Source organism: Zonotrichia albicollis, chromosome Z (assembly GCF_047830755.1).
Source record: "Zonotrichia albicollis isolate bZonAlb1 chromosome Z, bZonAlb1.hap1, whole genome shotgun sequence".
Lineage (NCBI taxonomy): Eukaryota > Metazoa > Chordata > Aves > Passeriformes > Passerellidae > Zonotrichia > Zonotrichia albicollis.
This window is the reverse complement of record NC_133860.1, coordinates 39,144,253-39,157,020: the sequence shown is the minus strand read 5'-3', so window position 1 is coordinate 39,157,020 and position 12,768 is coordinate 39,144,253. Positions and strand designations below refer to the sequence as shown.

General features: G+C 37.1%; 1 protein-coding gene across 15 annotated transcripts in view; it reads right to left on the bottom strand.

The window, feature by feature from the left end:
• The window catches only part of ARSB (arylsulfatase B), a 187,227-nt gene that overhangs the window by 147,774 nt on the left and 26,685 nt on the right, over nt 1–12,768 (bottom strand). For all 15 annotated transcript variants that reach the window (XR_012578143.1, XR_012578145.1, XR_012578146.1 and 12 more), the window contains 2 exons: nt 8,842–9,085; nt 1,068–1,138 (listed from right to left, as the gene is read on the bottom strand). Coding sequence is in view for 10 of the 15 variants with exons in the window: in XM_074532885.1 (XP_074388986.1) it covers nt 1,068–1,138; nt 8,842–9,085 (315 nt within the window). In the remaining 5 variants the exon portion in view is untranslated. The remainder of the gene's footprint in view (nt 1–1,067; nt 1,139–8,841; nt 9,086–12,768) is intronic.

Below are 12,768 nucleotides of genomic sequence, written 5' to 3'. Positions count from 1 at the left end.
CTGCTTACTCCAGGAATTTGTCTATTCAAGCAACTCAGTCACAGGCTATTCCCACAAGGAAAATACAGTCTCTGAAGTAGGCCTGAGAATACATCACCAGGGCATAACATTGTACAGGAATTCTGTGACTCACTGAGCATTTTCTGAAGGGAAATTGGAGTACCTACACCTTAATTCAATCAGTATGTAGGAACTATCTGCAGGCAGTGCTGCCCAGTCAGCATTAGATAGGGACAACGTTGCTCCTTCTCAGAAAAGAGTCACAGAACCAGATGTGCATGGCACAAGGCCATCTTACCCATTTCCATCCAGTTATTGCAGCACAACATGTATTTGTCTTGCAGGCAACTGATCACTGTCTCCATTGCATTACTTTTTCTCTGCCTGGATTTACTTCTTCATATAATGAAATACAGAAATGCTATAAAAACACTGGAAGGGACCTCTTCCAATGTTCTGTATAAAAAAAAATGTCTGCCTGAAAAGCTTGTAGGCCTTAGCAAACTAGTAATGTTGAATCATAAAACAGATGGTGCTTAAAAAGAGCTACAGAATTAGCAAAGTTCAGCTCCAATTCATGTGATTGTGGCATTAGGGATCCAACCCACATGATTATGGAACAAAAGCAATCACACAGCTTGGAACTTCTCAGTTCCTCACAAACTCAAGCTTTCCATTTGCAAGGTCATATTATACAGTTGTATCAAGATGTATTAGGGCGAGCAGTTCATTTGGAACTTTGGAGAGAGTGTTTGGAAAGGGTTGTTGGCAGTGTGCCTCACTGTGCACCTCACACACAGCTGCTCCTCAACATTTCCATGTTCCAAAGTACTTTATTCATTACTCAGCAGTGTTTCAGAGCTCTATGAAACAGCAAGCCCATGCTGTCACGTTGAAGAACTTACGCCATCCAGGGAATGATGTTTCTGTATTTTAAGGCTATTTACTTAGAAACAAAAGGCATCCTACAGTATTTTGCTTCACCTGGAAGAAAATACTTCACTTACGAAAGACAAGAAGTGTTCAGAAGGTAAACTGTGTGTTTAATAAATCTTCAGCATACTCACATGGGAAATCATCCACAAACATGGGGTCTATATTATGCAGCAGTTCCACTCTGGGAGAAGGTCTTCCTTCACTAAGAGAGATTTCAAAAGGAAAGGTTAATCACCTTCTGTAGCTTATTAGGATTCTGCATCCTTTATTTTAATGTTTTTGTCATCTTAGAGAGTGAGCTCATAACTTTGAATTTATTACTATCAACTTTAATCTGAATACTCCTTCTGCGCAGCAACAACCTTTGCCTCTACAAGTTTTCCCTAACTTCAGTGGTGTTTATTTAGATTATTCATAAGTTTACTGAGTACAGAAGTGGCCCTACCAAAGCAGGGTTTTACAAAAACCAATTTTAAGAGTCAAATTTCACAGCATAAGCTGGCATAGCACTTGCTATGCTCTCTGCTTATCTGAACAAGTGCTGGAAGCGTTATGGCTGGGTGCCTCAAAATACACCACAAGCATTGCTATCCCACAAGAAAACCACCTTTGATTTGTAATTGAGGTCACTAGGATTATTTAGATACATATAATCTTGTTGTGTTAAAAAAGAAAATAATCCTTCATTTTCTAGCCATTCAGTATATAGAGATGGTGAGGAATAAGCCTCTGAACTTATCCATAAATTTTCTTACCTAAGTAAATCCCAGACCTAAAAAACTGAGTAAATGAAATTTACTCCTTATAAAGGGCAACATGAGTAGGAAGACATAATTAGAAAGAAACATATCTCCACAAGGACACGACAATAACTTATTATTTGACAGTGAACCTAAATACATCCTTTCAAAAATTTCCAAATAATTTAAATTGCTTTTTCTTTCATTAAGGAGCTTAACTTAAGACACAAAAAATTCAAACAGGGCCCCTAAGCTTCCTGACATTAAGAATAATAACTCAGGTGATATAAAACTCATTGGAGACATAAGAAAAATTATAGTTATTTTAACTATGTAACTATTTTATAGTTATTTTGTATATTATTAAACAGTATTTACCTGTAAGTTAAATTTCGCAGTAACAAACAAAATAATATTTTTCTGTTACATTTCTAAAAACATTTCTGGATGATACATTTTGAGGGAATACCAAACTATCAAGAAGAACTAAAAGATTAAATGCATTCAGGTAATATAGTATTGTAATTAATACAGAGGAATTACATTCATTAAGCTACAATTTTAGTAATTCAATGTATAGAAACTGCCACAAAAAAGGGTTTTCCCAAAGTATGGGTGAAAGACTAACTGTGCCCCCCCCTGCCAAGTGTATATAGTAGTCACACTCTTATTTTAAGAATGCTTGGCCTTATTTAAACAAATTGTATCTTAGATTTAATAAACTCTATGTGCTCCATTGACAGCTGTGTTCAAGTGTGCCTTTCACCATCTGTTCATAGGTAACAGTAACAAGAACCAGTTAGCAAAAGTTAAACTAGGTTTCAAATTCATAGCCTGTGATTGACTCTGCAATAACTGCTTAAAAACTGGGAAGGTTTTCTTTCAGTTTCTGAACTGTATCTACATTTTCCAGAATATTTTAGAAGAAAGAAACCAACAGAGTTATGCTAAGTAACCCAGTATCTTCTACCAGAGTCAAATACAGCACAATTAAGTAACTTACTCCTATTTACTTCTCATCTCTATATATTCAGTATTCCTACAGTGCTGCTCAGTATTCACACAGTACTGAGTGAACAGCAGGGCAGGGAGGGGATTCTGCCCCTCTGCTCTGCTCTGCTCTGCTGAGACCCCACCTGCAGCTCTGGGGGCACAGCTCTGGGGGCACAGCACAGGAGGGACAGGGACCTGCTGGAGGGAGTCCAGAGGAGGCCACAGAGATGATCAGGGGGCTGGAGCACCTTCCTTTCTGGACAGGCAGAAAGTTGGGTTTGTAAAGCCTGGAGACAAGAAGGGCTCTGGGCAGCCCTCACAGCAGCATTTCAGTGCTTAATGGGGGCCTACAGGAAAGATGGGGACAGACTTTTTAGTAGGGCCTGTTGTGACAGGAAAAACAGTGATGGTTTTGCACTGATGGACAGTTGATTTAGATTGGATATAAGAAAGAAAATTTTTATTATGAGGGTGGTGAAACAATAGTACAGGTTGTCCAGAGAAGTAGTAGATGATCCATCCCTGGAAACATTCAAGGTCAGGTGAACAGGACTTAGGGCAACCTGATCTAGTTGAGGATGTCCCTGTCTAAAGCATGAGGGTTGGCCTAAATGACCTTTCAACCAGCCTATTCTATGATTCCATATGAGTCTATGATTATGCCAAATATATTCATAGTGTTCAAGCAGACTGAAGGTAACTTCCTTTATAAATTTTAACATGGACAGCGGATATTATATACTAAACATGGCTATTTACATTACAGCTGATAGAATGCAAAAAATAAAGATTATACTTGTACTAATGTAAGTTTTTCATGCAGCAGCCATTACTATTGAATCCATTTTAATTCTGGGATAGAATACTGTTCTTAGTACCTTGGATGTGATTTATATGTAATCATCAGATTTACTCCCTGAAGCTTATGGTGTCACTGCATTAAGCTCCATGGAGCCACTACAATGGTACAGCACTGCTTTTCAGTACGAGTGCTATCCCAGTAACTCTTGTTGTACAGAGCATGGATATTCATAACCAGCATATATCACAAAACAATACCCAAAGAATTTGGCATTGCATGTTGAAAACACCACCTGCCTCACAGCAAAAAACTTCAGGAAAACAGAAAAAAACATTCTGGAGACAGCAGATAGGAAATTTATGCCTGTAAAAGAGATCCGTTTCCCTGGAAGTGCCTTAACTCTGCCCTCCTTTCCATTTACAAAACCCCCCAGAGACACAAATGCAACTACAGACTCACCTTGGCAGATGTTCTGCAAGAGTATTTTGCATCAGGAATATAGTCTAGCCAGGAGAGCTACAATAACAAAGTAATAATATTGTCTAGGGAAACCTGCCTTTGTATTTTAGTAACTGCCTGGGTAACCATATCTTACAACGCTTTAATTTTAGAATATTTATTTTTAGACTTCAATATCCTAATACGTCATCCCTCCCCCTAAACATAAGGAACTTTTTATATTGTCTGGTTATTATTCTACCTGTCAGATGGTAGAATAATTAAGATATGTCCTTATTATTTAACTAAATAGCTAAAAGCTGCTGGTTTTCAAAACAGTCCTCTATGTAAGAACAGCTTAATGAAAGCATGTCGCCTGACTTCGAGGATGGTATGAGAATCAGCTAGTTCATTCTTCTGATTTGCAAAGTTCTTAAAACATACCAAAAGCTCTATTTTTCCTTAGAGACCACAAACAAAGATCTACAAGCAATCTTTTACTTTTGTTTTTAAACAGCCAGAAGGTGTCCTTGGCAAGGAATCCAAGGTTTTTCAGAGTAAGTGTGTTTGTCTTGCACAAAAACATTCTCAGTGTCACTAAGCAAAATCTGAGTCTTTATAACCTTGTCATTTTCTCTAGGTCTTATTTTTAATGTTTTCCTAAAATGATTATATTTCAGTATGTGGGAAATGAACATACTCTCAGCTTTACACTGCTCTTTCTTCTGTATTAATTTATTTCACAACAATGATTTTTTTAAAAACAGGTGTTTGATTTCTAAAATAAATGCTCCCATTCAGTAGAGAAGAATTCAAGCTGATCTTACTTCAGTTACTCCACCCAATCAGTTATGATATTTCAACATTATAAAAGATATTTCAACATTATAAAACTTGCCTTACAAAATATATAAGTAAGACTTTAAACTCTCTGCCTGATAATAAGCTTTGAGAAAATAATAGTTATTTGTACTGTATTTAATCCTGAATCTCTCAGTGGCTATCATACTGCGTCATGTGGTCTACAATTACATTTTTATGTTAACGCAAAATAAATACTTTTTCTGAGCATGGACACACTAGATATTCAGTGCTGAAAATAAAGATGCATCAAAAAAATGTATCAACCAAAGAAAAACTACTTTGCCAAGTGTCTTTATTTCAATAGAGTAGTAAGTATCTGGAGAACAGATGTTTCTTAAAAATGCAACTGCCTTTTGTGATACTTGCTTGGAAATATGCAGTACAATTTAGACTCCTTGACTGGTTGCATTTTAATACCATTCTTGCTATTCTCAACTGCATTTTTGTAAAATCTATCAGCGATATTATCACCATACTTTCAGAAATTACTTGTAATACATACATGGTTTTAGAGCTATATTGTTGTGTTACCCATGATAACCTAAGGCAAGATAGTAGAGAAATATACTATGATTTATTATTTATTTATGAAACTTTATAAAATATTGATACCTGAGACTGGAAAGATCTGACAGCTATCTAAAAATGGGTTGACACAGTGACATCATGCTAAGTTATTTGCAAAAAGAAGTGAAAGACATCAAAGAGGAAGTTACACTTCATTTCAAATGTACTTGAAGAAAATAAAAATTACATAGTACTGGTTTAATTATATGCTGCAACAAAATTTTGCAGAGAAAAATAGTCCAAGATAGGTATGGATGGAGAAAGAGTGGTAAAATCTGCATGTGAAGACAACATCACAGACATGAGAGCAGGGAAAGGGCTCTTGTAACAACTCATGTTAATGACAACCTAGACCAGCACGTCAGCACAGCCCCAGCACATCGAGGCCAATTCCACTGGACAGGGGCATCTGGAATCTAAGCAGTGATGGCCCTCAGGGACTCACAGAGGTAGTGCAGGACACAGATGCAGTATCAAAAGGACACAAATAGGCATGACTGGAACCTCTGTGCAGTTACCAAACCTACGAAGAGCACAGAAGAAGCTCGAAGGACTTCACACCTGGCATCCCTGGACCTCTGCACCACAGCAACAGATGCTGGGCCCATGGGTTCACAAACATTATGGTGTGGGGATGCCAGGTGGATGGCTTGAAATCCTCTGCCTCTGTGTTTCGCTGGGCAGACTTTGCACTACAAGTACTTAATATTAATTGTTGTCATGTTAATGTGATTCCCAATTTGGACTACCAGTCATTTTAAGTCATCACAGAAAGTTCATCTTGGTCTAGAATTTCAGAAAGCATTTAAAAATTTATGTTGAATTTCTGTGTATTGAATATATATTCCTATTTCTATAGTATATTATATTTATACATAGCTATTTTCAGTAGTATCAGATTTATTATAAATTATTGATATGATTACACTTTAGTATTACATGAGCATCATATTAAGAACTCATTTTTAAAATACTGATCATTAATAGACAGAGATCACTGAAACAGATTAAATATTTTTTGACTCCTGATAATATCTGCACCATCCCATATTTCTTTTGAATACCTAAATCAAGGTTCCAATTTTATGATCTTTTTCCTTTTGATTACACACATATGAACCAGCAGGCTCAGGATTAAAGTGTCCTCCCCCCAGAAAAAAAAAACATAAGAAGCTTATGCATTTATTTATATTAGACTGTAACTGAAAAAAAAAAAGATGTAAAACAGTGATTAATTTTCCTTTTTCAAATGAGTTAGAATCTTAGCAAGTTATGATTTCATTCACTGTGAGTCATTTGGTCCCAGAAAAACAACATATTTGAGCTTTTCATCAGATATCACCAAAAGAGCACTATGCCTTCATTGTTTGCTATCCAATATTCAAATGACCTTTTGAATTATGGTCATGAAATTTAATATACTCATTTATCCCAATTGCATGGGAAAATCATGTGAAATTTGACATTTTGGCTGCAAGGTCAGCCAAGGAATAGCCTAACAGTTAGAAAACCTGACTTGTTACCTGTCTAGACAGAGACCCTCTCTTTGACCCACCCAAAACCACTGGTAGTCACCTGTTCCCTGGCAGTGCCAGTAAAGATTGCATTCATTCCCTTTACAAAGACAGAAATTCAAATGTCAGCAGCGTGCTGGCACAGTTGTACTTATCCTTCCCCAACAACTCTCCTGCTGAAGTAACCTGATCTGAGAAGATGAATCCATTGCAAAAATACATGGTTGAAACTGAACTTGAAGTAGGCAGGAATTCTAATGGTAGCTGGAAGAAAAGTCTATGGTGTAGGTATACTCTGGATCTTGCTGATGCAAAGTTTCCCCAGAGGAACACTGACAAAGTAAAAGATTTTACTTTTTCTGGCTGGATGGGAGTCTCCATTCCTTCCTGGCAGTTAATGATCCTTGGCCTCAATTACACATATCATTATCTTCTTCCACTTGGGAGAGAGCCACACAGTACACCTGGGCACAAGGCCATGAGCTTCCTGTAAACTCCAGCTACTGCAGAAAACCACCCCTTAGCTCTTTAGAAACACAGGCAACACTAAGAATTAAATCAAGATTACCAGCATCAAACAGGTAATGTTACAGGTATAGACAAACCAATTCTGAACTCAAAACATAGGGTTTAGTTCTGGGAAGGTGTAGGGGGTATTTGTAGGTTTGGTTTTGCTTTTCATTTTCACTCCAAGATCCATATAGATTGATCCAGGCATGGGTACATGGGTTCAAATCTGCCTACTCTAACTCTCAGTTTCTCGTCTCAGTCCCTAACTCAGACAGCACACCTGCTCATGCTTGTTTAGGAACTGCTTTTAACTCTTGCAATTCCCAGTCTAGGATACTAAGACACACAAAAAAAGAAGGGGACAAAAGGTGATAACACACATAATATAGTATGATCTACCTGCTATAAAAGCAGAGCAAAGGCTACCAAAAGAAACAGAACACTAATCTTTGACTGAATTGAGTGTAGGAAATGGAATTGTTAGTCCTTTTATTCTGCTTTAGCAGTATTGAACTTTCCATCCTAATTATTTTTATGTGAATTGAAACTATATTCAAAGAACTACTAAAAAATATATCCTCTAAAAAGAAGAGAAGAGGATTTAGCTCTATCAATGCATACATTATATGCACCACAGAAAATGAAGAAACAAAGGAATTTAAACCAACACAATTTTTGCAAAAATAAAGGCTGGTCACAGAACTTTCAAATTCTGCAGAAACTTAGCTTTTAAGGACTTTGTAATCATTTTTACTGGAATAAAAGAACATTGAAATAACCCAGGTGGAGCTATGTTGCCTCTTTTTCCAGTCATCTAAGCATGTCTGCACTGTGCTTTTGAGTATTTCAGCTTGCTTGAATCAGTCACACCATCACAACCTTCAGGAACCAGGTCAGGTGTACTTTGTACTCGATCTCAAAAGCTTTTCAAGACACTGGACAGCATGACACAGGTCTATGCAAATGGTTACACTGTGAGCCAGCCTGACAATTCCTGTACTGAGCTAACAAACCATCAAAGTGGGATCCATGTTCAGTGAGTTTAATGTCTGCACAGATTTCCCACATGTCCAATTCCAGATGCATACTGCAGACACACCTAACTGAACTCTGTAGAGAGCAAGTTTGATCCATAAAAATTACTAACTTGTAATCTATGCTGTGCAAAATCAGTCAGCCTACTTCAAGATCACAGAATGTTCTTGAAGAAGTATACATGCCTGTGAGCTGTTGTGTTCATACTGAAAAATGCAAAATACCAAGTTAAAACTGTATGAAGGCTTTGCATCTGCAACCAGAATTCATTTGCTACCTGGATAATTCTCTCATAGATAGCACAACTGACTGCATTTATACCTTCCCACTTTTACAGGAAATGAACAGTGTATATTTCCCTCCCAGTCCAGTTCTGTTTCCTGGGCTGATTAACTTCTTCTCATACCAGAATGATGACGTGGTGATTTGACATGAAAGTTACCTGATAGCGCTCCAAACATCAAAGCCATCCAAAGGCTTACTGCCATTGGTATGTCCACCGGCCAGGTGTACCAGCGTTGGCAGCCAGTCAGAGATATGGATGAGTTCATGACTTTCTACACCTTTTTGTTTCAGCAAAGGACTTGCAACAAAGCCTACACCTCTCACTCCTCCTTCCCAGAGGGTCCATTTTCTCCCTCTCAGTGGCCAGTTATTCCCCCCTGCTAAAGTTTGTCCTCCATTATCTGAAAAACAAATAAACAAAAAGAATTCTTGGTAAGAAAGAAACAGAACAATCCTTCCCCACAACACCTTTTTATCCATTTGAAAAAATATTTTCACAATACAGCTATGTCATGTGAGTATTTGCATACTGCTGTTAGGTGTCCATATAATGTCAAACATTCAGGGCCAAGGAACAAACATATGTTACACTTTAACATATATATTACATCAATGAAAAGCTATCACTAGGCAGAAATTATCCTACACTAGAAGACAGGAATTTAGAAAGACTGTGCTAAGAATGACTTCTGACCATGATTCAAAACACCATTAGATATCCAAAGCCTTCAGAACCAAAGACTTCAAAAATTTAGTTTCAACTAATTTAAGGATCACAAGAAGAGTTGCTATCAATGCCATCCTTAGTACTCAGAACACACTGGTTTCCAAAGCAGTAAACTATGCTTAAAATAGAAACCTGTTATTCCAGTCCCAGGACAATACTCACACACCCAGTCTTAAAAGCAGGGGGTTTTCCATATTTTTAGGCAGCTACACATAAGGTTAGACAAAACAGGGCTTCCTTCTCCTCAGACAGAATGATAAAGCCCTAATAAAATTAATTTAAACTAACATAACTGAAGTGATTCAGAAATTGAATTCTTGTTTGGTGAGAATAACATATAAGGTGGTTACAGAAAAAGCTGAATCCCCACGACTACAGAAATATCTACATGAATTCAAGCGGGCTCATGGTATGCTCTCCTTTTTAACTCTCTCTGACCAAGCTTGCACGCTTAGGATAAAACCCAGATCCTTGAAGTTAACAGTAATGATTCTTTGAATTTACATCAGTACTGTTATACAATTTTTCTTGCCTAGTGTAATGTTCTCAGAAGTGTCATTGCTGGCAATTCTGTAAAGCATAATTTTCCTCTATTTTAATGAGGTTAAAATTACTTCAAATAGTATTTGCTAAACTGACATTCAGTACAATTTGACAGGTTTGTATTGTATTTTCTAATTAAAAAACTTGAATTTCAGGGAAGAAACAAGAAGTCCAACCCCTTACAGAAGAACTTCACTGTAACCAGAACAAAATTATCTTGCTGGTTGACAAGAGTTCAATAAGCATTTGTACATACTCCTTGGCACATGGTGTGATCCTGAGGGATGGTTCTGTGCAGGGCCAGGAGTTGGACTCAATAGTGCCTGTGGGTCCCTTCCAAGCCCCTTTCAACTCAGTTTATTCTGAAATCCTGGTTTTAATTAGGAATCAAGGTAAACCCCCACATCTTTCTACTGCACTTTTGTTTTACAAGGGAATAAACCACAGATATCTGTGAAAACTTTGAAAGGCAGAAGCCTAAGCTAAATGAAGCACTTGCCAAAAAAATTTATTTGAAAAGTGTTAAACATCCCGTGGCCCAACTAGTTTCCAGTTGGGTTGCCCACGTTCCTGCACTTTTGGATTAAAAAGAAATTAATGAAGACTGCTATCATTATTTTTTGCACAACAATGTTAAGCTCTGAGATCTGAGAATTTAAAGCAATTGCTGGTTACAACAAAAATGTAAAAAAGAACTATGTCAGACCACGACAATCAGTTTCAACAATTCCTTCTTATCGTAATGTAAACAGGAATTCCTGTCAGAGATACTCATGGGACAGAGTTTTCAGTAGATTTTAACCTTTGGTGGCCTTAGGATAAAAGGCATTCGACTTTTAATGCAGGCACACTGCAATGGAGCAGAGTTTGGACATACAGAGGAATCAGAACTTAAACATTTCACATATCTCCTTTGTATCACAAACTGCTCACTGTCTGTGTCTGTTCAATAGTAGTACAAGAGAATTTTTCTAATTCCTGATTATCAGCAACAAAGTACCAAGGAAATTATAGAAGTAGGTAGTATTTCTGAAGAATAGGGAGAGAGAAATTTGCACTTCTCGGGTTACAGTCAAATCTTTATGTTACTTACTTTTCCTTGCTTTCTCTAAAACCATTCACATTCTGCCAGTTTCTCTACACAATAACTTCCCTGATAAAGGGAGTCTATCTAACATACATTCTGAATAAAATTTATATCTTTTATTAATAGTATATCAAGTTTAAAAGAAAAGGGAGAAAAATTGTTTTGATAGTTGATCTGATATGCAAATTAAAAAACAATGAACATATGAAACAAGGCTCATCCCCCTAATTTGGTAGCTCATTCTCACATTGCTAAAACATTACTTTTTCCTTCCTTAGGAATTTATGTTCAAGTGCTCCTTCCTGCGTAATTTCTTGATTGAGTTATCAAGAAAGTGTTGAAGGAGGGAGAAGGATGGTTGATTATTAAGGTCTGGTTCCTCTCTAGGTAGGCAGAACGTAAATGATGTGTCACTAACAGCTTGCATGTAAGCAACACCTTCAACACAGTCTGAAATGTTATCAAGGACTTCAAATACCTACATTTTGTTAAAGAGGAGTTCATTACATAACAATGAAAGACCCTAATGGGATCTGTATTAATAAAATATTAAGCTAACTACTAAATAATAAAGGGAGAGGGAATAAACAAGAAGCCACTGGTTGCATGGAGTACACACCTGACAGAAAGTCCACTTAGGACTGTAATTGCTGTTGGGATCTTGGTTTTACCTCCAGGAGTATGTCTGGACAGCAAGAGACAAGATGGGCACTGGCTCTGTGTGTGTGTGTTCGGGTACATTTCCTCTAAATCAAGATCTGTGGATGTATATATTGATGCCAAAAGCTTGTGTGGGTTCAGAAAGTCAGTGAAGAAGTCAAAGTTGAAAAAAGTATATAGTTCCTATATGAAAACACATGACCTCAGTCGCACGAGTTTCTTCAGCCACAAATGCTGAAGATTTACAAGTTTTCACATGTTTCCTAGACATGTGCCACGAAGAATTGCCATAGTGAGAGGGTTCCTGGCTAGACAGATCCTTCATCTGTGGAAGCACAACCACTCTCATTTTCTCCCAAATAAGTTATTCCTTACTAACTCCTTATGCTATTTTACCCATGTATCTCAAACATGGAACTAACTCCAAGTCCAAGTGGAAACTCACATTAGTTTAAAACACATACTTAAAAATCCACCTGTTTGTGAGACAAATGGAATCATTGCTTCTTCATGTTCTACACTGGCTTCATATCCAATTCTAAATCCATTTCAAAACAATATTTTCTGAACTATTTATCATACATTTTTGTAACCATTTCTCTCCATGACTTACCCTATCTTATGTCAGAAGACAGTCTCCAGAGCAAAGCTTTTGGAATTAAGCTACCTACACCTTGTGGACCCGATTTATAAGATTGCTTAGAATTAAAGTTTCAGCCTTGCTACTTCAGCTGAAAACACAAACCTCCCCCAGGCATGATACTTCATTATTTCTTTGCTGGAGACAAATATCAAATATGATTTTCATTAAAAATCTGAAATAGTGTGGAAAATGTAGTGAATGTATGTTTTTTCTTATCTGTAGAATACTTTTTGCAATTACATCAACATAATTTAGACTACAGCAGTACCCACAACACACTAGGGGTATTAAAAATCATAAAACTAACCAGCTCTTGTCCCTGAAGAAATGATGAAAGGGGAGTGAATAAGGCTGTATCTAGAAATTAGGCCCCCTGGCATAAGTATTATATAGCCAATTTATGCAGCTCTTTCTTTAACAGAAG